The sequence below is a fragment of the Sciurus vulgaris genome (assembly GCF_902686455.1).
Source record: "Sciurus vulgaris genome assembly, chromosome: 11".
In the NCBI taxonomy this organism is placed as follows: Eukaryota; Metazoa; Chordata; class Mammalia; order Rodentia; family Sciuridae; genus Sciurus; species Sciurus vulgaris.
Genome location: NC_136472.1, coordinates 147275 through 174749, shown reverse-complemented (window position 1 = coordinate 174749; position 27475 = coordinate 147275). Strand labels below are relative to the sequence as shown.

The following is a 27475-nucleotide window of genomic DNA, read 5'->3' as shown; positions in this document are numbered from 1 at the left end:
TTGCTGTGCTGAGCACAGAAGACTCAAAGTTTCTGGGAACGTCCACTATTGGCACTGGCTGGCAAGGCCAGGTTGTGCTTCCAAGTTTTCTGAAGTCAGGCCGCCCACTGAGCTGTTTCCTCCGAGGTGAGTGTGGCCTAAACTCTGCCCTCCTGTGCAGGTGAGCTGGAAGAAAGACTGTCAACACATATGGGGTCCTGGCCAAGAACAGCGGAAACCAGAGCACGTGAGTCTGAAGGAGCATTTATTACCATGATGGCACCATCGGGTTCCCATCCTGAGCCAGGCATTGGCTCCACCTCCACCCTCTCTGGTCTTCCCTCCCATAGATCTCGGGCAGCTAGTGGACACCTCTGGGCTCAGACCACACTACTTCGGGGATGGCTTCACTCCTGATGCCAAGACCCAAATTTCCAAGGAGGGCCCCACCACTTTCTGCCTACGGGGCCAGAGTTGTGGGGGTTGAGGCTCCACTGCAGGTAGGGGCCAGGTCAGAGAAAGGGTCACTCTGCCAACACACTATGCACTCAATTAACGGGCCTCGTCAGCATCACTGTTGCAGGGGCATCTGCAAGGGGCCCAGGAGAGGACAGTGGCAGTGGCTGTGGGGTAGTGGAGGAGGAATGTGAGGAGCTTGTCCCAGGCCTGACCAGGACCAGACCCCTGTGTCTGGGCCTCCCACTTGCCTGTCCAGGCCCTCTCTGATCAGAAGAGTTGCTGGAGTCTGAGGGCAGCACCCTCCTGCCTGCCTTTGGGACTGAGATGACCTCTCCAGACCTCTCCATAGGGACTCTGACCACAGAGCACTCTGCCCTGCTCTGGCCTCAGGACCTCAGAGGACACTATTAAATCCCCTGGGAGGCTTGGGGGCACTGTCCAGCTCCGGGTGTAGGATGACCAGATCTGGCTTTGCTGTCTTCACAGCCTGCAGCTCCTGCTTCGCCTGTTCACTCAGCTCCACAGAGGCAAGACTGCAGCCACATGCAGGGGACAGAGGGTATGGATCAGCTGACAGAGAAAGCCCAGGGCTGGGGTGACAATACTGGGGCACAGTGGGGGTGGGGTGATGAAGGGGCTGCTGGCCTAGGCTGTGCCAAAGGCCCAAGTGACAGAAGATGTCAGACAGGGGCTTTGTTAGAGGCTTGGGACTTCAGGGGAGTAAAAGGGTATCAGAATCACTGGTCAAAGGATGTATCTATTTGGTCAACAGAGTGGTCAGGGACAGGGCTGAGGCCAGGGCTTCAGGGTCTGGGCTCCAGGCTGGGCTCCCAGATCTGTGTGTGAGCCTGGACACTTGGGAGTTTCTGAAGAGGCTTCTCTTGAAGGTCAGGGAGTCCCGGCATCCACCCACCCTGGGGTTACCAGGCACTGTCCCCACACTCTGTCCTACCCCGATTCTACCTGAGGGTCTGCAAGCTGCATCCTGGGTGCTGCAGGACTGCACACATGTAGGTCACTAAGGGGTCAGGCAGCTGGCAGCCACTGAGATCCAGGGTGGTCAGGGCAGGGCTCTGACGGAGCATGCCCACCAGGTACTGGAGTGCTCCCAAGAGGCCAGGGAGCTGCACCCTGGGAGGAGGGCAGACTCAGGAGCTGTTGGGAAGGGGTCCCATCCCTCTGCCCCTCCCAGGCCAGGCCTCACCTGAGTGTCTGCACCCGGCACTGGGGCCAGGCCAGGCCTTCGATCAGCATACGCAGGCCTACCTCGCTGAGCCTGTTGTGCAGGAGGCCCAGCTCTGTCAGGGCTGGGGCGACCCTCAGGGCCTCAGAGAGGTCTTGGCAGACGGTATTGGGGAGTTTGCAGTGGGACAGCCTGTAGTCAAGAAGCTTGTGGATCTGTGTGCAAGCCCCCCGGCCACTTCTCCACCCCAACCACACAAACTAAGGTGGGCCAGACCCCACCAGCTGGCCAAATGTGGGCATCCTTTTGGTTCCTTATGAGGATTTCCAGATTGCTGAACCTGGCCCTCCACCCAGTGAACCGCTTGACCGTGTTGCCACGGATGCACAACTGTCCCATCTCACCACACCTGGCAGCCGGCATTCCTGCCCCTTTCCCACAGTAGTTGGAAAACTATCTCATTCTAAGTACTGTTCATGTCTCACAAAGTCTCACGCCAACCCTCCAAGGTAGAGGCCACTGGCTGCATTTCACAGGGAGGAAGCAGAAGCCCAGATAGACTGACTTGTCCAAGGGCACACAGAGGCCAGGACTCATAGGCAGCCTGACCTCAGAGCTGGCACTTGATGCCTTCTGGTAGACGGATGGCCTAGGAGTCTCCAAGAGCACCCAGCAGCCTCCTTTGGAAAGAAATACCTTGCCATCCTCTCTGCCCCCAGAGCCCCCTCTGATTTCCACCAGCACTACACCTTTCCCACTAGCACCTCACTTTCTAGTGGGGTCCCTGTCAGCTCCCTGCCTTCCCCATACTCCTGTCTCTGGACAGGGCATCCTGCCCCCTGGGAGGGGCTGGGGCATGGTTACTCACGTCAGGCTGCTTAGGCCGCACTGTTTGCCAGTCATGGCCTCACAAAGTGGACGCAGTGGGGAGCCCAGGAGCTGTTTCGTGGAGGCTCGAGAACTGCAAGAAGAGAGGAAGGTGAGGCCCACTGCCCCCCTTCAGGGCCTCCTGGACAGGGCCTCTTCTTCTCTGCAGTCCCCAGGTCTTGGTGCTGCCTTGGCCATCACCTCACGTTGAGCCAGGACCCCTGTCAGGACCCCTTCACCCCTGCACCCACTGAACCTAGGGTGAAACCCAGGGGCCTGCAGGTCCCTAGGCCCAGCCATGTCCTTGTCCTAACATTCATCCTCTGAAAGATGTTGAGCACCCAGGACAGGTGCTGAGTGGAGCTAAATTCAAAGTAACTCTTGCACAAGTTTTGTCGAGGAGGAGCTGGGAGTCTGGTCTAAGAAATAGGCATGGAGCATGTCATGGCATAGAGTGGTCATCAGGGCACTTCTTGGGCCAGTGGAATCCCAGGCCAGCTGAAGGAGCGAGGGCAGGCTTTAAGGACAGGCAGAAAGCAGAGTGTTGGGGGGCAGGGACAGCAGGTGCCGGCTCAGGGTACAGAGGGCATGGTGTACTCTAGAATTTGTTGAGAAAGCATAACAGGAGGAGCTGGACCAGAGCTGTGTGGCAGAGGGCTAGAACATGGTGAGGACACCCTAGTGAAGAAGATGGGCACTGGGCCGCTGTCTTGCAAGGGGGTGAACAAAAGCAGCCCTAAGGCCCTCACTGCAATTTGGGGGAACAGGCCTCAGGTATGGATGTGCTCCCTTAGCCCAGATGGGCACAGGTACACAGGCATACCCTGCATACATGCTTCATGCACACCAGGGCCTGCCGGGGGGGCCGTCCTACCCTGGAGACTCACCCCTGCAGCCGCTTCACCAGGCTTTTCTTCTTTTTCTTCTCTTGTGCAGCCACCAGTCCAATGCTGACCAGTCGCAATGCCTGTCCAGCTGGGCAGCATCGCACACAGTAGCTCAGAACCTCCAGGTCCATGCGACTCAGGCGCACGCGCTCCAGTGCCAGCTCTGGGAGACTGTGAAGGGCCCGGCGCACAAAAGCATCCTCCTGTGTCTCATACAGGCAGTACAGCAGCTCCAGGGGGATGTAGGGCTTCTCGGCCTCCTCCTCCTCCTCCTCCTCCTCCTCCTCCTCTGTTTCCTCTGCATCCTCTGATCCTTTGCCCCCCTCCGTCCTCTCTGGTGCAGTCTTGGGGCAGCCCTGTCCCTGCACCCACCTCAGGGCATCCTCCTTCACATGCTCTGAGACCACACAGCCAAAGTAATGCTCGATGTCCCGCATCCGCTCTGCACTCAGCAGCCCGAAGAGAAAGCGGGTGGTGAGCGCCAGGTGTCCACTTAGCTCTGTGTCTGTGCGCAGGAGGGACTGGACGCTACCTGTTGGTGCACCCGGAGCTCCTTCCTCAAGCATATAGGACAGTGCAGCAAAGAACTCCTGGAAACTCTGGTCAATGAATTGGTAGATGACCTCAGTCTCCAGCACGCCTGGCAACTCCTTCTTGCTGAGAAATAGTGTCTGCACTTTGGAACCCCGAAGCTCCAGTCTCTCTAGGTCCTTTTCAGTAAACTGCGCTTTACGCTGGAGGACGCCCTCACGGGCCAGAAGGCACAGCTTGCGCAGCTCTCTCTGCACCCAAGGACCGTCGGCACCGGCAGAGCTCAGCACGCTGGCGATGAAAAGAAGGTACACAGAAGTGGTGGTCTTGGACGTGCGCGACAGGTCCTGACCCAGCTCGAGCTGCTGGTGCAGCACGGTGCACACGATCCAACACACGAAGGGCACAAAACACAAGCCATACAGTGTCTCATTCTCTTTCACAAAGCGATAGGCGCGCTCCGCCCTCCACTCGTCCTGGAAGAACTTGTAGAAGTACTTCTTCTTGTCCTTGTCGGAGAAACCTCGCACCTCTGCGCATTGTGGTGAACACAGACCGCCCCGCAGGCTCCCAGAGGCGGCAGCGCGCGTGGTCACCAGCAGGCGGGCAGAGGGCAGCAGCGCTTTGCTCAGCAGCCCGCCCAGCACCCGCGCGCCGCTAGCGGCCTCAAAGGGGTCTGTGCAGGGTGCAGCCTCCGGGGTCCCGGGTGCCGGCAGCTCGTCTGCGCCGTCAAGGATGAAGAGCAGCCTCTGAGGCTGCGCAAGAATGTGTCTCACGGGTGCACCGCGATCGGGGCACTGGTCTAGGATCAGGTCAGCCAAGCTGCGTGTGCCCGACCGCTCCAGCAGCTCGCGGCATGGCATGAAGAAGGCAAAATCCACTTGGCCTTGGTACAACTTGCCTGCCGCCCAGTCATACAGGATTTTCTTGGCTGCCATGGTCTTGCCAATGCCCGCCGGGCCCTGCAGTACTACGGTCAGCGGCCGCCGGCCTTCCTCGTCGCGCCGGAACAGTCGGTTGAACGTGTGTGTGTCTGAGCGCCGTGCGCGCTCTGGCTCCGGCTCCTCCGCAGGCCCGAGCGCCTCCTCCTCCAGGACGGCGGTCTCGGACGCGATGAGCAGCTTCGTGAAGCGCTTGTTGATCTTCACCGAGCGGGCATTCCTCTCCTTCACTTTGGCATGTTGCCTCAACACGTGCTCGCGGTACCTCTTCTTGTACTCTGGGAGAGCGACAGGGAGCGGGGCAGGAGTGGGGCGGGCTTTCCAGCACCCTGGGGCCGGTGCCCTCGCTGGCAGTCAGGCCTCAGTTTCCTCTAGCGCGTCACGGCTCCCTCCCGCGCCAGCTTTTCCAGGGCCCGCAGTGGGACTACCCAAGCGACGGAGGGACGCTAGTGCTCTGAGCCCAAGACCCTCCCCAGTGTGCCTCCCGCAAAAGACCTACCGGACACAGAGAGCAGCGCTGAAGAGCTGGGGCCGAGTCCTGGAAGGGAAGCCTGAAGTGAGTGCGGGATGCAGCAGGGGTCAAGGTCACCCTCTGCATCGTCCAGGAACGAAGTCATAGGGCTTGCGAATTTGTAGGTAAAGCGCCAGGGATTTTTCGGGGAAGCTGGAAGGAGGGCGGCGGGCAGTGAAGCCCCTGAACCAGGGAGCGAAGTGGGCAGGGACCCTGGGTAACCCCCAACCAGAGCTCACGCTGCAGCCGCTGCGCCTTGAGCCGCGCGGCCACGTCACGCACGTCGGCTCTCTTCAGGGTCTTGCGGGCCACGTCCAGCGCTGGCTCTGGCCCATAAAAATGGGTCAGCTGCTCCGCTAGGTCCATGGCGTCGGCGCGCTCCAGCCTCCCCCAAGGGATGCTGCGCCCGTCCACCTGCGCGTCCCGCAGCTTGTGGCGGAAGCGCTTCAGCTGCTCCTGGCTCAGGTCCTCCAGCGCGGCCAGGAGCAGCTCACGGGCCGCTGTAGCACGGGGCTCCAAGCTAGAAGTGAGTGGGACTTACGTGTGCTGTCAGGTGACCCCCGCCCGCGCTGCCGCACACGCTCTAGGGCTCCACAGTGGGCAGGGTTTCTATCTAGGAGCTCCTGGCTAACACATGTGGTGAGCTCCAGACCCCCCTGCTCCCCTGGGGGAATCTTGGCATGCCCACGTCTGTGCTCCAACCTCCTCACTGGTGATGAGAATCCACATACTAGCCTTCCTACTCCACAGCCCCCTTCCAACTTCCTCCCTTCCACACACCCAGCCAGGCAGGTGAAAGGCCAGAGTGTGTACCTGGGCTGTCCTCTGTCCTTTCTGTCCCTCTCTGGGTTGCTGGGGAAGGGCTGGCCTCAGCAGCAGCAGTTAGCTTGTTCCCAGACTGGGTCCCTGCATTCCTACGGCTCACTGCACACTCTGGGCCCTTGAGGCAGGGCTGAGCCTGGGGTGGGGAGCAGACCCTGTAGACCTCTGTGGCAATAAAGTCTCTAGAACCCTGAGCCTGGGGTGGTGGAGGAAGGGCGTGGACAAAGGGAATCAGCATGGTGAGGCCCCAGAGGGCTGAGACCAGCCCTCTCCCAGGTGACCCCTCTGGGAACTGGCTCTCACCTGGAGCAGAAGGCCCCTGCCTCTTCCATGGCAGCTTGTCCGTGGGTCTAGCACTCAGAGGCACAATCAAGGACCAGATAGGTGACCCCTACCCAGGGCGATCTCAAGCCAAGTCCTGGGGGTGGTGGGCTGTTCTGCTCTGTCCATTCCCCAGGTCTGGGCATCCCTGGTGCTCAGCTGGCACTGAGGTGTCCATCTGACTGGCAGCGAAGCTCCTGAATGCAGGCTCTGTGGCACAGGCTGCACTTCACTCTTTAAGTGCTGTGCTTGGTGACCTTTGATGTCCCACTGCTCTCTGGTTCTGTTAACATTCCTTGCACAGGGTGTGTCGTCCAGCCACAGCTGTGAGCAGCTAACTGCAGAACCAGCCCAGCTGCATGGAAGAGGTGACTGGTTCAGAACCAGGCCTCCTGCTAAGGCAGGAGATGGTGAATTCTGCAGGCAGGGGTGAGGAGGGGTGTCCAGGCAGAAGGAACCTGAGAGGGAGGGAGGGCTGTGCTGGGGGACCTTGGGGAAGGGCCGTTCTCTCCTGGGCATGAGGAGGTGCAGGACTAGGCCGTCTCTGCAGCTTCCCACACTGTCCTGAGTGGGCTGATGAGAGGTTTGGAGGTGAGGTGTGCTTCGTGACCTCTGGACCACCAGTGACCTCACAAATGTGGGGTTCCACTAGCTGTGCAGAATGGGTGCATGTTGTGGGAATGTGTCTGTGGTGGGTCACATAGTGGTCCCCAAACAATCCCTAGGACATATGAGTGTCCCCTCATAGTCCAAAGGGACCTTGTAGATAGGATTAAATTCAGGATCCTGAGAGGGGAGTGTATCTTGGGTTATTCAAGAGGGACCCAGATGTCGTCACAGTGTCATAAGATGGATGCAGAGGGTGATTTGACACAGAGGTGCTTTGAGACAACAGGAGCGGACTCTGGAGATGGAGGAAGGGGCCGGGAACCAAGGTCTCCGGGGAGAACCACTTGGAGCTGGCGCACATCCAGGGGTCTCCTCCCTGGAACCTCAGATGGAGCACGGGTGGAGCCAACACCTGGCTTTCAGCCCAGTGAAACTGATTTTGGACTTGGACCTGCAGAACTATGAGAGAAGAAATGTGTGTTGTTTCAATCACTGAGCCTGTCGTGGTTTGTTAGGGCAGCTGCAGGAAGTGAGCTCAGACGCCAAGTGGCCCTGTGTGAGGAGAGCCTTCTGCTCTGGCCACTCACCTGGCCACAGGTCGTGTTCAATCCTGCTTCCATCTGGAACCCAGCTGGCTGTTTCGGGGAGGGAGGTCCAGAGCCTGGGAGTGGACAGTAGGCCCCACCACTGCCTGAGGCGCAGTTCTTGCTCAGTCCCACCCCACCTACTGCTTGAACTTCCTCCCAAATGTCCTGCCCACCTTTCCAATTCCAGGGGCTGCCCCATGCCTGGGAGAGTCTCTGGTGGGCAGAGGGCTCACAGGATGCCCAAGGCTCACAGGATGTGACCTGAAGGGACCGAGAGGGAGTTGACAGCACACATCCTGGGGTGGGTTGTGCTTTGTGAAGGGCTTTCGTGACCATGGACCAATCACTTATCACAGAGCCCTGGGTACCCGTGGGCACATGGTGGGCAAGGCCCTCATTCCAGGAGCCAGCTGGGCAGCATCCCACAAGAAGAGGAGGGTCTCCTTGTGCCAGGGTTCAGCACAAGCCCTCAGAAACATGGTGTGAGATGCTAGACTTGCCTTGGCCTCTGCATCCCGGCCTCGACTGAGGGAGTGGCCCCAGGAGTTCCTGGGCTCAGGGAGGTGCTGTCCGTCTGGGATCCCAGCCCCCTTGATTTGCTGAGGCCTGACTGGCTCCTCTGAAGATTTTGCAGAGGGAATCACAAGACAAAGCAATGGCCTCCAGAGCACACAGCCTGACTGGGGAGAGTCTGGCCCCTCAAGCACAGCATGCACCACGGGGCCCCTAGGCAATGGCCTACTCCTGAAGACCACATGCCCTTGCTGGCCCCTGGTGGACTCTGAGCCCGGGACTCACACATACTCCTGCAGATGCAGACTCAGCCCACATAAGCATGACTGTGTTGCTCTTCATGCACATTCAGTTTTCTGTGTCAGGTTTTTTTTGGGGGGGTACTGGGGATTGAACCCAGAGGCACTCGACCACTGAGCCACATCCCCAGCCCTATTTTGTATTTTATTTAGAGACAGGGTCTTGATGAGTTGCTTAGGACCTCACTACATTGCTGAGGCTGGCTCTGAACTCACAATCCTCCTGCCTCTGCCTCTGGAGCTGCTGGGATCACAGGTGTGGCTGCCATGCCCAGCTTCTGTGTCAGTCCTTGAAAGTCAGTTCTCCATGGCAGCTTCTTTCCCTTTCGTTGTCTAAGACAAAGTGCAGAGCCAAACCGCCTGGGATCTGGTCCTGGATGTATGCCCAGCAGCAGTGACCTTGGACGGGTTGCTTCTGGGCTTCGTGCCTCCAGTTCTGAACCTGTGAAATGGGAGGCTGGGCACTCTGGTCAGGGCTGAGAGGTGAGGAGCTGCAGTGCACACACCTGGCATGTCCTGGGCACTCGCCAGCCTGTGTCCTGAGAGTGCAGCAGGACTGTACTGCCCTCAGAGGCTGAAACGTCTCAGCTCCTGCACACTTTCCTTCTGATCCCACCTCACCTCTCACCAGTCCTTAGCCCTGCTGACCATCACCTTTTCCTTGAAGTGCTCTTTTCCTGTTGGCCACCATGACTCCTGGGCACTCTTCCAGGAGGGCGAGGAGGTCCTGAAGCTGAGATGTGGGGGTGCCCCATGGTGGTTGGCCTCCCATCTGCACTGGACGGAATCACAAGTGAACTCTGCCCGTGAGCTCTCAGCCCTGCTGATAACAGCCCTGGAGAGCAGCCTGATAACAGAAGTGAGCACTTCCAAGAATCCTGGGCCATGGAGGATGGACACGTATTCAAGATGTGGAGTGGAGGTTGGAGCAGAAGCAGGGAGGAACCAGGCAGGGGCCATGGGTAGAGTCCTGGAGGAGGCCAGCAAAGAGAGAAGAGGGGCAAGAATGGTTGAGGAAAAGGAAGGAAGGAAGGGAGGGTAGCCAGTCCTTTCTGGACTAGGGTCTTCCCAGGGGTAACTTCTGAGCAAAGCCACGTACCCAGATGTGACTTGAAATCTGTCACACAGATTTAGACTTCTCCACAAATTCCTCAAAAGCAACTCCTACAGGGATTTTGTTGTCCCACAGAGCCTCATGGAAATCTTCCAGCATGCACCCAGTATGTCCTCATACTGGGGGGTAAGGAGCATCCCAGGTCTCTTGGCAACCTGGGCATCATCCACTCCGTAGTCCTTCCTTGGAAAAGCCTGGTTCCTGAGTGCTCACATGCCTGCAGCAGTCTGGGCATCCCATTTTCACATCCTAGCCTGGAAATGAGCTGCTTGAAGGTCCCACAAATCTCTTCTGGAGATGTGGTCAAGGAGAGGGCCAAGGGACCTGCAGCCCACCCTCCCCATATAGGAGTAAATCAGACAACCCAGGTGAAGTGCACAAACTCCCGGACAGACACAGACTGTGGAAACTGGCTCAAGAAGAAATAATCTTTAGATCTATAATAAGATGTTAAATTTAAAATAACTTTCTACAAAGAAGAGCCCTGGACTCTACCAACATCTGAAGAGGAATCAACATGGACTATACACGAACTCTTATAGGAGACATGAGCAGAAGGGCTTCTCACACCACCCTGCTGCCAAGTCACAAGGAACCCCTCACAAGGAAGAGATAGTGTCCCTTGTGAACACAGACATGCAAAACCTTCAACCAGCCATGCAGTAAATGAGTCTGTAACAGGTAGAAGGAACAGCAATGTGGGTGGGTCCTCCCAGGAGCCAGGTCATTAATACACCATGTTAATATCAAGAAGGACAAAAACTACCTGGTCATCAATGATGCAAAAAAAATATATCACAATAGCCAACAACTCTACATGATTAAAACCACCAAACAAACCAGGAGGAATAGATGAGAACTGTAGTAGAACATCCCCAAATAGTTGGGAATTGAACAGCCTACTACCAAGAAACACATGGGTCACAATAGAAGTCTAATGGAATTAAATATATTTAATTAAAGGAAAATGAAAGTACAAGTTATCAAAATTTCTAGGATTCATCAGAAGTGATCTTACAAGAAAATTGATAGCACTCAGCATACATAGCAGAGAAAAGAGAACCAATTTGATTGCTTTGCTAGCAAAGGAGAAGTACAGGGACTCCTGTCCCAGAGGCTGTGATTCTGCCCATCAGCAGGAACAGGGACGTTTTAAAGGGGTGACTCAAAGGCTGCATTCTTCGTGTTCTCTGCTGGAGTTGCCATGCACTTGTTCATTTGGGAGATGGTCACTGCCCAGATCTTCTGGTGCCATCCCCAAGTCTGGATACTTCTTTCCTGTGGTGGGTGTGTGCTCAGGACAGATCGCTCTGCCTAGGATGGGGAGGAAAGCAATCCTGTTTCCCCTGAGACTAGGGAGGGGAGAGATTAGGGAGGAGTAGGGAGAGAGGAAGAGAAACGTGTTCTTTTAAAAATAAGTCCCAGTGGCAGAGCAGCAAGGGCTGCATTCAAAGTTTAAAGTGGACCAATGTTACATTTCCCCACTGCCCATTTCTAGCTTCCATTCTTTATGGGAAAAATGGGTGACAACATGTCCAAGCTGCTTCCTGCTGGAAGGGGGCAAAGTGGGGGGAAGTAACCCAAAGTCCTTGTTCTCTAAGGTGGGGTGTGGACAGTTAAGGGCACTCAGCATCAGAGCAGTCCCATGGCCCACAGTGGCAGATGGCAGGTGACTGGACAAGGCACACACAGGGCAGGGATCATGCTAAGACAACAGTAAACAAGACAGCAAAGCATTGCTTTTTGTAAACAATTAGCACAAAAGCAATTAGTATTTCAGTCTCTGATAACCATTAGGACAGTAACTCACTCTTATCAGTGAAAAACAGAGTTTATCAATATAGGAGGTTAGGATGATTTATAGGTCTATTCGATCAGGCTCAAATCGACTCAGGATGAACTTGCAACTCTAGAGTTCTTTGTGATCATTATTATTAGGCTTTCCCACACCAGAACTCTTCCTTTATATCCTCCAGCTTTACTTTTGGTAGGGTGCACACCAGTATATATCTTAGGTTACATTTAAAAACAATTGTTTTTCTTTTTAAATGTTCATGTAGGACTTTGCTCAGGCTATGCTGTCCTACCAGGTGTTTAAGACCAGCTTGGTCAAAGCTGACCTTGTTCCTATCTATTTTTTTTCTTCTTCTTCTTCTTTTTTTTTTTTTAAACCTACTCTTAAGAGTCAGTGGAGATTCCTCAGAGACACTCTTGGGGACATGGGTGAAGCCTCCTGGCTCCTTTACCTTCCCTCTACCAGTGGTACCACTTGCCAGGATGGGTCGGGGTCTGGCTAAACATGTGTGGTTTGCCTTGGAAGCATCAGGGACATTTCAATGACCCTCCTCTTTGCAGAATGTGCACTGGTTGGCTTCCTGTTCTCTAGGGTCCTCTGGATCTCCCTGGTCAGCAGATTGGGTGACTCAGAGTTGCAGGACCCAGAGAGAGGTCCCATCATTCTCTGGGTCCTAGCTGACCTTAGGGAGCAAGGGCCAAAATGCTGGCTCTTTTTTCCTTGGCACTTTTATTTCATTGACTTTGGTCTCCAAGTTTTTGGTTTTAAACACCCAGCAGGCCAGTTTCACCAGTCTTAAAGAGGAAATAACAGGTTATAACTTCATTATCTATAATTTTACAAATACCCCTTTCATCTAATTGGGGTTAGTATTGGTACTGGGAGTCAACATTATATACTACCTGTCCTATAGGTGATGGCTTATTATCTCAAATTAACCCAGGCTTTTTGTTTTGTTTTGTTTTGTTTATAGAAGCAGTACCTCTGCAAAACACTAACAGGCAACAGTTATAAAGTTTACAAGGAAAATGAAATTAACATATTCCCTTTGTGTAATAGCTATGAACCAAGAAAAAATGATTTTTATAATCTTGAACATTAACCTAGTTATATATTATATTCCCTGTCTGAAATCACAGTAATCTTTACAACAAAAGCAATCTTTTGAACACAACTTTAAATGAACTGAAGTCTAGCCTATTTTGGAACCATTCTAACATGGAGTAAGGTGGGAGAGAGAGTCTTATCTAGGTGAGGTGGGACTCTTCTCAAATAACATAATATTACACCTGAAACATGAATCAAAGAGAGGCTATGAGAGCTTTTAACTCTCTTTTTGTGGAAAAAGTGGCAGGATATGCCCATGTTTTACAATATCACCTTTAAACAGATCAGGCTCTGTCTTGACCAGTTTAACCAAACTCTTAGGTCCAGTGAGGGGTGAAGGGGGATTGGAAAATAAAGATTCACAGACACAGATCTTGAAGATTAAACTGGGATCAGGTGGAGCTCTGCTGTCTGAGGGAGATGCAGATCTAAAGAGTTACACCAGCAATCTTTATTTATATATGTCTCACTATCAGGTTAAAGACTATGCAACCATTATTCTGTGTATTCAGAAGGTTACAGAAACTAGGACATCCTATGTAGCTTTTCCGTAGTTGCAATCCACAGCTGCAAAGTGCAATGTCAGGAGCTTTGTGCAGCTCTCAAGAAAGTCCACTGTTCAAAGTTACTGAAAGGAGGGCAGGAACTGGAGAAGGGAGCTGGTGAAACACTGTGGCTGTGGAGCATGAGCTCCTTCCTTCCCAGAGCGTGTGCCTGAGATCAAGGTCAGAGCTGATAGGACGCTTGCACAGAGCCTCCTTGTGCAGGGCATTGCTATAGTAGCTGAGCATCCTGTGCCCTTGCACAGAAACATTCCCGGGCACCGAGCATGCCACAGCCATGAGGTCATCAGAGACCCCTGATCTCAGACACTGCTCTCCCATCCTGCTCTCCACAAGGCTCTCCTTGTTATCTTTTTAAAATGCACTTAGATTCCAATTCCAGTGTGAAGAGTAACACAAAATTGTATGTATAACTTGTTGGCAACAGGTTACTGTATCCAGCTATAAAACACCAAATGACATGAATAAATGCCAACCAAATTTGTTATTTTTATACAAATCTGAGACTTTTGCAGCATATAATTTTAGTTTGGATAACACCAACTTGGCAAAATGCTCTTCTATGCATTACATTTAACCAAGTTGAAATTTTAAAGTATAAGAATCCAGAGTGTACAGTAACAATAACCACAGGTCTTCATGGATTAACAGAAATCAAAGGATAGCCTTAAATCTCTTATGTGCTTAGCAAACAGTGTTAATCATCAAGAATTGACTGAGTCACAGCAAACAGATGTAAGACAGGTCTTCAAAGGACAGTGTGGCCCTTCTATGTCAGATACATGTATAAAAGACAGCATCTGTTGGTTATCTTGCCTTTAAACTTACATAAACTTTCATTTATAAACTTTTACAGAAGACTTACACAAGGCTTAAAGAGAGTTCTCAGATGCCTACATATACCTAGTCACATATATTTAGAGTGTCAACTATATTGTTATATCCTAAAGTAACAGTTGTTTAACCAGTTACAAAGTAATCATTTAAGATTTTAAAACAGGTACAAACCTTAATTCCTTTAAGATTTAGTTTCCCCAAATAATAAAACTGAACAAATAAAAGAAAATTACCCAGAGATAAAAGCAGATCAATGTTTCAAACTTTCATAGCAGTACATTAAATTTCAAATAACTGTGCTAATTATAGCCAATTTAATCACAAATGCAAACTTTTTGAGATTTACCTTCCAAAATCTTTGGTGACGTACTTAAACATCCACAACTTCTTTACATCCTTAGTTTTGCCCTCTTTCATCTTAGACTTTAGCCCAAGACTATTACTTCACCAGACAAAATACTGTCTCATCCAGAAACATTTCTTCCAATTTTCCACACTAACATATATTTCCATACCTCTAACTTTCTTTTATCTTTTCTAGTTTTGGACCCTTTCTTAAATTCATATTCTGAAACAGACCTTATGAATGTCATCTGTGCACTTAATTGACACAACACATCTCATCCCAGGAGAGGGTTGTACAGTTCCGCATATACAAATAAACTGTGCCTTAATCTTTTTTCTCCCGGGTCGCATTCAAGGGGTTGGAGCACAGGATATTTCTAAGCCTGACCTGTCTCTGTTATCATTGTCATAGTGCCATCAACTTAAGTGAGTCCCCGCTGTCACTTGTACCCAAAGGCTCCTTTGGGGCCTTTCTCTTACACTAGGCTATTGATATGTGTGGAGGAGGCCCTTCCATCCTTTTCTTCAGCCTTCCTTGAGATCCTTTGCAGAGGCTGCCTACAAGACACAGGTTGGCCTTAGTTTCTGTGTTTTTCTTTCCTGGGTGAGTTATTTATTCTGCCAGTCTCCCCAGGCATTTAGTTGATGGGATACTATTATAGCAAGAGCTGCTTTGCCCCGGTGATGAATATCACATGACCAAATGGGGTGTCTGTCAGATCTTCAGAGGGGACACTATTCCTGTCCCCAGGTCATAACCTGACAGTGCTGGATCCTACTGCCACATCCTTTGTGGCCAGCAGCCTCCACAGCCCCACCTCCCCGCCAGGGGCAGAAGGGGCTGGAAGGCAGGGCAGAGGCCAGGTTCTCTTTGGCCATTTTTCTACAGCACGGGCAGCTTTTCTGGGATGTCCCCCCCAGTTTAGGGCTGGCTTCCTTGACTCACAGTGAGATGATCTATGGCTGCCTGAGGCCAGGCTGAGAAACAGTGCTGGGAGTGCCAGAGCTGGGGTTAAAAGGTTGAAATACTTTTACCCTTTCTTCTGGTGCCTGCTGTCCTTGCACACCAGGGCAGTGCCTTTGGCACCTTCAACTTAGTTCCTGACTGTTCAGACCCTCATCATGCAACTGCATAAATGCCCGTACACAAGGAATCTCTATCATGTAGTTTACCCCTGCCAGACCAACTTCAATGTCAAGATTGTACAGTAATCCAGAAAAAAAAACATTTAAAGGCCAGATCGTATTGTAGCAAACCCTCTTTCTCTTAGGTTTGTACCTATGAGTGGCCCATGCAGCCAAGATCTCTCTGCTCAAGAGACTACTAGTGAGAAAAACACAGCATGGCCCATGACTTAAAGGGCCAGTAACAGACAAAAAATAGACAAGAGAGACTCACCAAAACCAGGGCTGACAGATGGTAACCTCTGAAACAGACAGACCTGTGTGTACAAATTTCTTCCACTTACTTTTCCTTTAACAGAGCACCTCCAACGGCAAGATTGTACGATGATTCAGAAAGCTATTCAAAAGCCAGATCTTTACAGTAAAACAGTACCTTAGGCTTATACCTATAGGTGGCCCTTTCTTCAACTCACTTTGCCTGTGACAGATCAACTCCAATTGCAAGATTGTTCAAAAAAGAAAGAGAGAGTACCAGAGAGGAGCCCCAAAACCATGACTGAAAAATGGGAACCTTTAAATTGACCAGCCAAGATCTTTCCCAGGAGACTACCTATAGGATCAATGCAGTACTGGCCATGCCTTAAAAGGGGCAGTAACAGATATAACAAGCCAGACAACCAGAGGGAATTCCTAAGCCCCAGGCCAACAAACTGATGAGAACCTAGAACAGATCAGAAGGCAGTACATATCCATAGGTTCTAGTCCCACTTAACCGTGACTCCTATACCACTGGAGCCACAGAAATCCCCAGAAAGAGGGGCCAGGTGCGTGGAATCAAGGGTTGGCATGCACAATAGGGGACTTACCAAATGGCCAAGAGTGTCTTGACTTCCCTGAGTTCAGTTTCCTTTTTCTCAAAGTGGGCCAACTGATGGAGCAATTTGTGTGCTTCAGGGAGAGAAGGCAGGAGTTCCCTGAAGCAAAAGGTGTTCGGCAGCTGCTGGGATGGTCCCTCTGTCCCTCCTTTACTCCCAGGAACCGGTCCTCTGGTTTGACCTGAGGCAGACTCACCTGTCTCCTAACTGTCCTGCAGTTAACTCTCAGCAAGCTCATCAGTCACCACGTATCCTCAGCATGGAAGTGGGGCTCCTTGGAGAGCCAGGCCTACCCAAGAAAGCTGGAGTGGGGGCCGCTCTTGGTTCCCATCAGGGTTGCCAGATCTGTCACCAAAAGCTTAGTCCTTATCCCCAATGCCAACCCAATAATGAGGACATGGTTTTGAGAAAGAGGAAAAAGAAAGTTTAATCCTGTTTCCCTGATATTAGGGAGGGGGAGAGGTTAGGGAAGGGCAGGTTGGGAGGAAGAGAAAAGAAACACGTCCACTTTAAAAATCAGTTGCAGTGGTCAAGCAGCAAGGGTCATATCCAAAGCATAAAGTGGACACTGTCACAGAGAGAGAGGGAGCTGGGGTGGAGGCCTCATGGAGCAGACACAGTCCCTTGCTCTCCACCTCTCTGGCCTCTGTCCTCCTTGAACACGGACACAGGCCTGGGCTGAGGCTGGGACCTGTGGCCAGGGGCAGGAGAGGAGCCTCACTCAGGCCTGGCTACCTGAGAACTACTGTGCTGGCCTATCCCTGGGGCCAGGGCAGTCCCAACAAACTACCTTCGGAGGCTGTGGGTGAAAGGCCCCAAGTCTGAGCCCTCCCCCACAAGGCTGTCTGCTGCCACGGCTCCCCCAAAACCCACAGACCCTCACCAGGTACCCTGTGTCCATTGTTCTCAGGGAGGGCCTCTCCCATCCCCAGGGTCCAGGAGGAAGCACCTCCCCCTTGAAGCCAGCCACTCGTGCTCAGCCTGACGGGCACCAGCTCTCCTAAAGGTGTAGCAGAGTGCTACAGAGAGAAAGGTCCAAACTGGCCTTGAAAGTCAGATGCCTGGACCTGGGGGTCGGCTCAGTGGTGGAGCCTTGCCTGGTGTGGCCTGGAGGTGGAGGTGGTGAGGCCACATGGCAGGGGCACACGCTCAGCACCTCTGTGCCCTGGAAATGGTTAAAACAGGACACCTTAAGTCATGTGTATTCTACCACAACCGAAAAACTGAAGGGGACGGGGATGTGGCCTTGGGTGGAGGGGGAAAGCCAGCACTGAATCTGATCCCAGCCTGGGAATGAGCTAGACAAGGGAAATGTGTGTCCACTGTCTGATTAATTATTAGCCCTGGTTTCTCCCCAAGGCCTCTTGCCTGCTTCTCCAGGAAGGCCATGTCAGTACCGTCAGGCAGCAATCCACCTGGGCCCTACCAGGTGATCAGGATCCATAAAGTGTTATCAGGATCTCAATGCCACCGACCCTTGCTACCCTCAGAGAGCGAGGGCCTGCCCCATGCCCGCCTTGCTCTCAGAGACGGGGCAGCCAGAACCCTGAAACTGGCTCGAGGCCGAATTAATCATTCCCTCCACCAGCCCTTGGCCTCCTGCCCTGGACTCCATGTGGCCTCCTAAGGAGGCCTGACCTGAAGCCTCAGGGGATGGACCCCCTTGAAGGAGCCCAGGTTGGTTCCCTCCATGGCCCAGGACAAAGTAGGAGCAAACAGCCAAGCTGCACCTGAGGCAGAGTGGCCTTTGGGGCACATGGAGCCCTTCCTGGGGGAGGGCACCCAAGAAGCCCTGTGGCCCCAGCTGGGGCTCTGCTTGCTGCTGAGGCCAGATGCTTGAGGCTGGGACACTCAGCGCTGTGCCAGGGCCCCCGCCTGGGCCTGGCTCCAGCCTCCTCCCCCTGAGGCCTGAGGCCAGGTCCTTACTGCTCCCTCCCTAGGCCTCCCTCCTCCACCCTGCTGGCCCAGCAGCCCCCACCCAGCATAGCACCCTGCCTTTCTTCAATGGAGGGGAGCTGCCCTGGCCTGGGGAACACCCACACTCAGCACACCCACTGCGGGTCCCCCAGCTCTGTGCATGCATGGTAGTGCCTCTCCCTCCTTTGTTCACACTTCACCTCCTCAGGGGTCTCTGGTGCCTGTCCATAACCTGTGACTCTCCTCTTAGCAGCTACTGAGCAGCTGCTGGGGTCTGGGTCCTGGCTCATGACTCTCTGACCACTCTGTGACCAGGATGGGCTTGTGACACCTCTGGGCCTGAGTCTCTTCATCTGTGCATGGATAGTTCCTGTTTGTTCCAGGGGCTGTGAACTTGAAGGAAATAATACTGGGATATGCAAAGTTGTGCCTGAATGAACTCGGACTTCCTACCACACACCACATAAATTAACTTGTAAGGACCTACATTCAATAGTTAAAATTATAAAACTCTTGGTAAAAAAAATAAGCAAAAATCTTCAGAACCCTGGATTTGGCAATGAATTCTTTTTTTTTTAATTTTTTTTTTTTTTAGTTGCCAATGAATCTTTTATTTTATTTACTTGTGTAGTGCTGAGTATCAAACCCAGGGCCTCACACATGCCAGGCAAATGCTCTACCACTGAGCCACAACTGCAGCCCCGGCAATGAATTCTTTTATTTATTTATTTATTTACTTATTATTGTAAACAAATGGGATACATGTTGTTCGTGTTGTACATGGAGAAACAGCATACCATTTGCATAATTATACATCTACATAGAGTATGATGTTTGATTCATTCCGTTATTTTTCCCCTTCTCCCCCCCACCCTCCCACCTCTCTTTTCCCTCTATACAGTCCCCTCCTTCCTCCATCTTGCCCCCCTCCCCCCCCCCCATTACGTGTCATCATCCGCTTATCAGTGAGATCATTCATCTTTTGGATTTTTTAGATTGGCTTATCTCACTTAGCATGATATTCTCCAATTTCATCCATTTGCCTGCAAATGCCATAATTTTATTATTCTTTATGGCTGAGTAATATTCCATTGTATATATATACTACAGTTTATTTATCCATTCATCAATGGAAGGACATCTAGGTTGGTTCCACAATCTGGCTATTGTGAATTGAGCAGCTATGAACATTGATGTGGCTGTATCTCTGTAGTATGCTGATTTTAAGTCCTTTGGGTATAGGCCAAGGTGTGGGATAGCTGGCTCAAATGGTGGGTCCATTCCAAGTTTTCTAAGAAATCTCCACACTGTTTTCCAGAGTGGCTGCACTAATTTGCTTCCCCACCAGCAATGTATGAGTGTACCTTTCTCCCCACATACTTGCCAACACCTATTGTTGCTTGTATTCTTGATAATTGCCATTCTAATTGGGGTGAGATGGAATCTTAGTGTAGTTTTGATTTGCATTTCTCTTATTACTAAAGATGGTGAACATTTTTTCATATGTTTGTTGATTGCTTGTAGATCTTCTTCGGTGAAGTGTCTGTTCATTTCATTAGCCCATTTGTTGATTGGGTTATTTGTATTCTTGGTGTAGAGTTTTTTGAGTTCTTTATATATTCTGGAAATTAGTGCTCTATCTGAAGTATGATTGGCAAAGATTTTCTCCCACTCTGTAGACTCTTTCTTCGCATTGCTGATAGTTTCCTTTGCTGAGAGAAAGCTATTTAGTTTGAATCTATCCCAGTTATTGATTCTTGCTTTTATTTCTTGTGCTATGGGAGTCCTGTTAAGGAAGTCTGAACCTAAGCCAACAAGGTGAAGATTTGGACCTACTTTTTCTTCTATAAGATGCAGGATCTCTGGTCTGATTTCAAGGTCCTTGATCCATTGTGAGTTGAGTTTTGTGCAGGGTGAGAGATATGGGTTTAGTTTCACTCTGTTGCATATGGATTTCCAGTTTTCCCAGCACCATTTGTTGAAGAGGCTATCTTTTCTCCATTGCATATTTTTGGCACCTTTGTCTCGTATGAGAAAATTGTATTTATTTGGGTTTGTGTCCGTGTCCTCTATTCTGTACCATTGGTCTACCTGTCTATTTTGGTGCCAATACCATGCCGTTTTTGTTACTATTGCTTTGTAGTATAGTTGAAGTTCTGGTATTGCGATACCCCCTGTTTCATTCTTCCTGCTAAGGATTGCTTTAGCTATTCTGGGTTTCTTATTCTTCCAGATGAATTTCATGACTGCTTGCTCTATTTCTGTAAGGTACATCATTGGGATTTTAATTGGAATTGCATTGAATCTGTATAGCACTTTAGGTAGTATGACCATTTTGACAATATTAATTCTGCCTATCCAAGAACATGGGAGATCTTTTCATCTTCTAAGGTCTTCCTCAATTTCTTTCTTCAATGTTTTGTAATTTTCATCATAAAGATCTTTTACCTCTTTGGTTAGATGGATGCCAAAGTATTTTAGTTTTTTTTAGGCTATTGCAAATGGAGTTGTTTTCCTCATTTCCCTTTCAGCTGTTTCATCGCTTGCATATAAAAATGCTTTAGATTTATTCGTGTTGATTTTATAGCCTGCTATTTTGCTGAATTCATTGATGAGGTCTAGAAGTTTTCTGGAGGAGGTTTTGGATCCTCTAAATATAGAATCATGTCATCAGCAAATAGTGACAGCTTAAGTTCCTCTTTTCCTATTCGTATCCCTTCAATTTCTTTAGTCTGCCTAATTGCTCTGGCTAGAGTTTCGAGGACAATGTTGAATAGAAGTGGTGAAAGAGGACATCCCTGTCTTGTTCCCGTTTTTAAAGGGAATGCTTTCAGTTTTTCTCCATTAAGAATGATGTTGACCATGGGCTTAGCATGAATAGCCTTTACAATGTTCAGGTATGTTCCTACTATCCCTATTTTTTCTAGTGTTTTGAGCATGAAAGGGTGTTGTATTTTGTCGAACGCTTTTTCTGCATCAATTGAAATAACCATATGATTCTTATCCTTAAGTCTATTGACATGATGGGTTACGTTTATTGATTTACGAATGTTGAACCATCCTTGCATTCCAAGGATGAACCCCACTTGATCGTGGTACCAATTTTCTTAATATGTTTTTGGATATGGTTTGCCAATATTTTGTTAAGGATCTTTGCATCTATATTCATCAAGGATATTGGTCTAAAATTTTCTTTCCTTGATGTGTCTTTTTCTGGTTTGGGTATGAGGGTGATATTAGCTTCATAGAATGAGTTTGGTAGGGTTCCCTCCTTTTCTATTTCCTGGAATACTTTGAGAAGTATTGGAATGAGTTCTTCTTTGAAGGTCTTGTAGAACTCGGCTGAGAATCCATCTGGTCCTGGGCTTTTCTTGGATGGTAGATTTTTAATGGCTTCTTCTATTTCATTGTTTGATATTGATCTGTTTAAATCGTGTATGTCCTTCTGGTTCAGTTTGGGAGGAGCATATTGTCCCGACCCACAGGACTTCAACAGAAACCTGGAGGGGGGAGGGGAGATTGGGAGAGACAAGAGACACAGGAAATGGAGACAAGACAAAAGCCTGATCAAGTCTCGTTTATTAGGGGAATAAACACAGTTAATATAAAGTACAAAAACCAATCAGAGGAAAGCGCGCGAAGGCAAGACTAGTCTCACGCCAGAACTCGAATAAGGAAGTGTAGTTGGCCAATCATGAAGCACCACACAATCTAGTCTGATGCACCTGGTATAGTCTGACAGGTGTAAACAGGTAGAGGCACGCCCCCACCAGCATCTGGCAGGTGCCATCTTAGCTCAACATGAGGCGAGGCAGGGGGCGTGACCATGAGTCAAGGCGCATGACCTTGAGGCAAGGCAGGGCACGTGACCTGCCGCCTCCGGACAGCATATGTCTCTGGAAATTTGTCAATGTCTTTGGCATTTTCTATTGTGTTGGAATACAGATTTTCAAAGTAGCATCTCATTATGTTCTGTATCTCAGTGGTGTCTGTTGTGATATTTCCGTATGCATTATGTATTTTAGTAATTTGAGTCTTCTCTCTCCTTCTCTTTGTTAGTGTGGCTAAGGGTTTGTCTATTTTGTTTACTTTCTCAAAGAACCAACTTTTTGTTTTTTCAATTTTTTGACTTGTTTCTTTTGTTTCAATTTCATTGATTTCAGCTCTGATTTGAATTATTTCTTGTCTTCTACTACTTTTGCTGTTATTCTGTTCTTCTTTTTCTAGGGCTTTGAGCTGTAATATTAGGTCATTTAGTTGTTGACTTTTCATTCTTTTTTGGAATGCGCTCCATGCAATGAATTTTCCTCTTAGTACCACTTTCATAGTGTCCCAGAGATTTTGATATGTTGTATCATCATTCTCATTGACCTCTAAGAATTTTTTAATCTCCTCCCTGATGTTTTTTGTTATCCATGTTTCATTCAATAGCATATTATTTAGTCTCCAAGTGTTGGAGTAATTTCCCTTTTTTATTTTGTCATTGATTTCTATTCTCAGTCCATTATGATCTGATAGAACACAAGGCAGTATCTCTATTTTTTTGCATTTCCTAAGGGCTGCTTTGTGGCATAACATATGGTCTATTTTTGAGAAGGTTCCATGTGCTGCTGAGAAGAAAGTGTATCTGCTCGTTGATGGATGGAATATTCTATATATGTCTATTAAGTCTAGGTTATTGATTGTGTTATTGAGTTCTATGGTTTCTTTGGTTGGATTTTGTTTGGAAGATCTATCTAGTGGTGAAAGCGGTGCGTTAAAGTCTCCCAGAATTATTGTGTTGTGGTCTATGTGATTCTTGAAATTGAGAAGGATTTGTTTGATGTACAGGGATGCACCATTGTTTGGGGCATATTTACGATTGTTATGTCTTCCTGATTTATGGTTCCCTTAAGAAGTATGAACTGTCCTTCTTTATCCCTTCTAACTTTGGCTTGAAGTCCACTTTATCTGATATAAGGATGGAAACCCCCGCTTTTTTACTGAGTCCATGTGCATGATAGGTTTTTTTCCATCCTTTCACCTTTAGTCTGTGGATGTCTTTTTCTATGAGATGAGTCTATTGCAGGCAGCATATTGTTGGATCTTTCTTTTTAATCCATTCTGCCAGTCTATGTCTTTTGATTGATGAGTTTAGGCCATTAACGTTCAGGGTTATTATTGAGAAATAATTTGTATTTCCAGTCATTTGGCTTATTTTTGGTTTTTAACTTGGCTTGGTTTCTCCTTCGAGTGCTTTCTCTTTAAGGTAGTTCCTCCCTTTGCTGACCTCCATTGTTGTTTTTCATTTCCTCCTCATGGAATATTTTGTTGAGAACATTCTATAGTGCAGGCTTTCTATTTGTAAATTCTTTTTGTTTATCATGGAAGGATTTTATTTCATCTTCAAATCTGAAGGTTAGCTTTGCTGGGTATAGGATTCTTGGTTGGCAACCATGTTCTTTCAGAGCTTGAACTATGTTGTTCCAGGCCCTTCTAGCTTTTAGAGTCTGGGCTGAGAAATCTGCTGATATCCGTATTGGTTTCCCCTATATGTAATCTGATGCTTTTCTCTCACAGCCTTCAAAATCCTATCTTTATTTTGAATGTTAGGCATTTTCATTATAATGTGCCTTGGTGTGGATTTGTTGTGATTCTGTGCATTTGGTGTTCTGTAAGCCTCTTGTATTTGATTTTCCATTTCATTCTTCAGGTATGGGAAATTTTCTGATATTATTTCATTGACTAGGTTGTTCATTTCTTTGGTTTGTATCTCTGTGCCTTCCTCAATCCTGATAATTCTTAAATTTGGTCTCTTCATGATGTCCCATAGTTCTTGGAGATTCTGTTCATGATTTCTTACTATCTTCTCTGTTTGGGCAACTTTATTTTCAGGATTAAATATTCTGTCTTCATTGTCTGAGGTTCTGTCTTCCAAGTGGTCTAGTCTTTTGGTGATGCTTTCCATTGAGTTTTTTATTTGGTTTTTTGTCTCCTTCATTTCAACAATTTCCTTTTTTTTGTTTTGTTTGTTTGTTTGTTTGTTTTTTTGAGAATCTCTATTTCTTTGTTGAAATGATCTTTTGCTTCCTGCAGGTGCTCTTTCAGCTTATTGGTATTATCATTCATTGCCTGCATGTGCTCTCTTATCTCATCCTTTGCTTCGCGAATCATCTTAATCATGTATAATCTGAAGTCCTTTTCTGACATTTCTTCTACCATGCTGTCACTGGATTCTATTACTGTAGAATCTAGATTTGTTTGGATCATTTTCTTCCCTTGTTTTTTCATGTTGTTCATGTATCTTCCCCTCTAGCAGTGCAGATCTGGGGTATTGCAGATTTCCCCCTATAGGCTTATAGTGGCCCTATAGGTTTCCAAAACCCTTTCTTTAAGGGGAGATCAATATTAGCAGTGCTCAAATCAGACACTATGCAATCCTAGACCAAATAGCTCCTATGGGGACAATAACAAAATTGTCATAATAAACAAAGTGAGTTCAAATATTATCTTCGGTAAAACAAACAGGTTTGCAATAAGGTCTGCACAATGAATTCTTAAACTGTGATGGGCTGACGGATCTGGCTCCATGAGAATGTTATGGGCCAGACAGACTCCATTTTGTTCTGAGACTCCATGTTATGTAGGAAATAAGCTTCTCCCATGGGAACACCCTGTCTCTGTCCCCATCATCAGTTACTTAGTGTGACATGTTTAACAATATAAAATGACAATTCCTATATAATGAAAAATTGCTCTCTTTTGATCTCTATTGCTCCTAATAATGTACCGTGTAAATGTAATGGTGTGATTATTAATAATCATTCTTTGGTTTGTACCGAGGTGACCCACTTCCCCCTCTGTTGATGATCTCATGATGTTAATGTGTAATTTCAAATCATAACAACAGACACTTATGATTAATGTAATTTTTGGTATAAGAACCCCTACAACCCTATGGTTGGGCCTTTTCTCCCAATAGCCATTTTTTGGGGGGGCACTGTGTGAGATAGTCAGTGGGCCGGCTAAATAAAGCCTCTCAAATTTGGACTTCTCAGTGGTGATTGGTCTGTTCTTAAGTTGTGCCCCATAACAAGACATGATATTAATAGTGATACTGGTTTTACTGATGATAGGGACTTTGTCTTCCACGATGATAGGAGTTTGTCTTCCATGTAGTCAAAGAATGAAACTGTAACAGGGTCCACTTTATGCTTTGAATGTAACCCTTGCTGCTCTGCCACTGGGACTTAATTTTAAAAGGACACATTTCTTTCTCTTCCTCTCTCCCTGCTCCTCCCTAATCTCTACCCCTCCCTAGTCACAGGGGAAACAGGATCACCTTTCCTCCCCATCCTAGACAGAGCGATCTGTCCTGAACCCTCACCCACCACAGGAAAGAAGTAATATAGACTTGATGTGTTATGCGGCACAACTTAATAACAGACCCATCACCACTGACAAGTCCAAGTTTGAGAGTCTTTATTAGCCGGCTGGCTCACTGTCTCACACAACACACCAAAAATGGCTATTGGGAGAACAGCCCTGACCACAGGGTTGCAGGGGTTTTTATACCATAAGTCAGTACATCAAGCACAAGTGTCTGTTGCTATGATTCAAAAACTCAAACTAACATCATGGGTTCTAGAATCATCAGCAGTGGGGGAAGTGGGTCAAAGTGACCTTACTGAGGTGCAAACTGAAGAATGGCTACTAACATCTAAACCATCACTGTTGACACCACTGTTGACATGGTACATTGTTCAGGAGAAATAGGAATCAAAAGAGAACGATTTTCATTACACAGGAATTACCATTTTGTCACTTGTGCTGCCAAACATGCCATGCTGAGCCACTGATGATGGGCACAGAGCGGGGTTCCCACAGGGAAGCATTTCCTGCATGACATGGAGTCCAGGGTAAAATGGAGTCTGTGTAGTCGTTGCCCATGTAGCCTGGCCTGTAACATTTCCATGGAGTCAAATATGTCAACCTGTCATATTCCCCACTGGTTTTATGTACATAATCAAATCATTGATTCATTATTAGTATAGAGGTGAATGTAGTGGATATGTAACACTATTAGTTTAACAGACTGGATTCTGTCTCTAGCATATTTAGCTAAACAGTTTATCATGCCTGGCCCGATTAGAAGCCCCAACGTCACTCGGATGAGAGGTCCCACCATTGAGGTTATTAGAGTAGTTAACCGGGGGACCAAGAGAACAGATTTTGGTACCAATTTCCTCAGGTTTTTGGCTTTCTCCCTGTTTTTGAGCCTTTTCCTAATCAAAGATAAAGTATCACAAATGGCACCTGAGTGGTTAGTACAGAAACAATAGGTCTTTCCTAAGGCCATGCATAATTTTCCTTATTTTAAAAACAACAAATTTAACCCGCTTTTGTTTTGTAAAACTCTGTAAGTGAATCAAGGGATTTTAAAAAATGGCTTACAGAGTTTTTAAAATCACTTAAGTCTAGATCTGTTTGTGGACTTAAGGTTTTGAAATTTGGGTCTCCCGTAATGAGTGCAGTGGTCCCTACAGCAGTGGGGCCAGCTCTACCTAATCCCACGAGGAGGGGAACTAATGAGGGGCCGCTCATTTAGATCAGTGTATTAGCCCCAGATGTTCCCTTCCTCCCTCCCCATCACAATAGTACACCTGGGGAATCATGTGAACAGTATCACAGGATTCATATCATTTGGTAATCTCAAAAAGTTGAAGGGCCAGGCATGGAGTTACTCCTGACGTACAAGTAAACCATGTTCCCTCAGGGGCCACAAGATGGTTGTCATATGGGCCCAAAGAAGTCCCAAGTACCACAGTAGAGGTGTAAGAATACTTGATCTATCTTCTCAATTAGGTAAGGGGTTTCAGTGACCATGCATATAGATTAACTTGACCAATGAAATATGTCATTGTAGTAGCTCAGACCTTATAACACAGTAAGTAAGATAAAAACATGATTGACACTTTCCAGTCTTACCTTTAGAGGGTGGTTGGGGTCTCTGCGGGCTGTCCATTTTTCCATTGTCTTGACTCAGATGTGATGAATCCACATTGTGAGTAAGTTCCCCTCCATTGCCGCCGGGCGTTAGTCCTTTTTTCCTGGAACCATTTAATGTAGACGTAGTCTTCTGACTGAAGTGGGTGTTGGAAATCAGTGGTCCTCGGGGCTGGTTCTCTCGTAAGTTGAACCTGTTGGGGAGACTTAACAGGTGGGAACAGGAGCAGGTTCTTGGTAAAGGTGGAGGAAGGGCTCTGGAAGCATTAACATTTTAATCTCTTAGAGTTTGTTGGCCTCCAA

At 48.5% G+C, this 27475-nt stretch overlaps 1 protein-coding gene across 4 annotated transcripts; it reads right to left on the bottom strand.

Annotated features, from left to right (window-relative positions):
- Positions 1-233: 233 nt before the first annotated feature.
- On the bottom strand, positions 234-7400 carry NLRP6 (NLR family pyrin domain containing 6). 4 transcript variants are annotated; one of them, XM_079104607.1, is made up of 9 exons: positions 6484-7400; positions 6172-6376; positions 5598-5878; positions 5347-5385; positions 3376-5125; positions 2490-2582; positions 1643-1813; positions 1402-1569; positions 234-971 (listed from the first exon to the last, which is right to left on the bottom strand). In XM_079104607.1, exons 3-9 carry the CDS (start codon positions 5722-5724, stop codon positions 833-835), a joined length of 2487 nt encoding a protein of 828 aa, XP_078960733.1. In that variant the 5' UTR covers positions 5725-5878; positions 6172-6376; positions 6484-7400; the 3' UTR covers positions 234-832. The 4 variants fall into 4 exon arrangements, with proteins under 4 accessions (XP_078960733.1, XP_078960734.1, XP_078960731.1 ...); XM_079104608.1 differs by having other exon boundaries at positions 6172-6316; XM_079104605.1 differs by lacking the exon at positions 6172-6376.
- Positions 7401-27475: the final 20075 nt, after the last annotated feature.

Coding starts and splice junctions, on each gene's coding strand:
- NLRP6 (XM_079104605.1), bottom strand. CDS start 6,512: ATGGAAGAGGCAGGGGCCTTCTGCTCCAG. Junction 5,879..6,483: donor GCAGGGGCCTTCTGCTCCAG/GTGAGAGCCAGT, acceptor ACTCACTTCTAG/CTTGGAGCCCCGTGCTACAG. Junction 2,583..3,375: donor CTGGTGAAGCGGCTGCAGGG/GTGAGTCTCCAG, acceptor CTCTTCTTGCAG/TTCTCGAGCCTCCACGAAAC.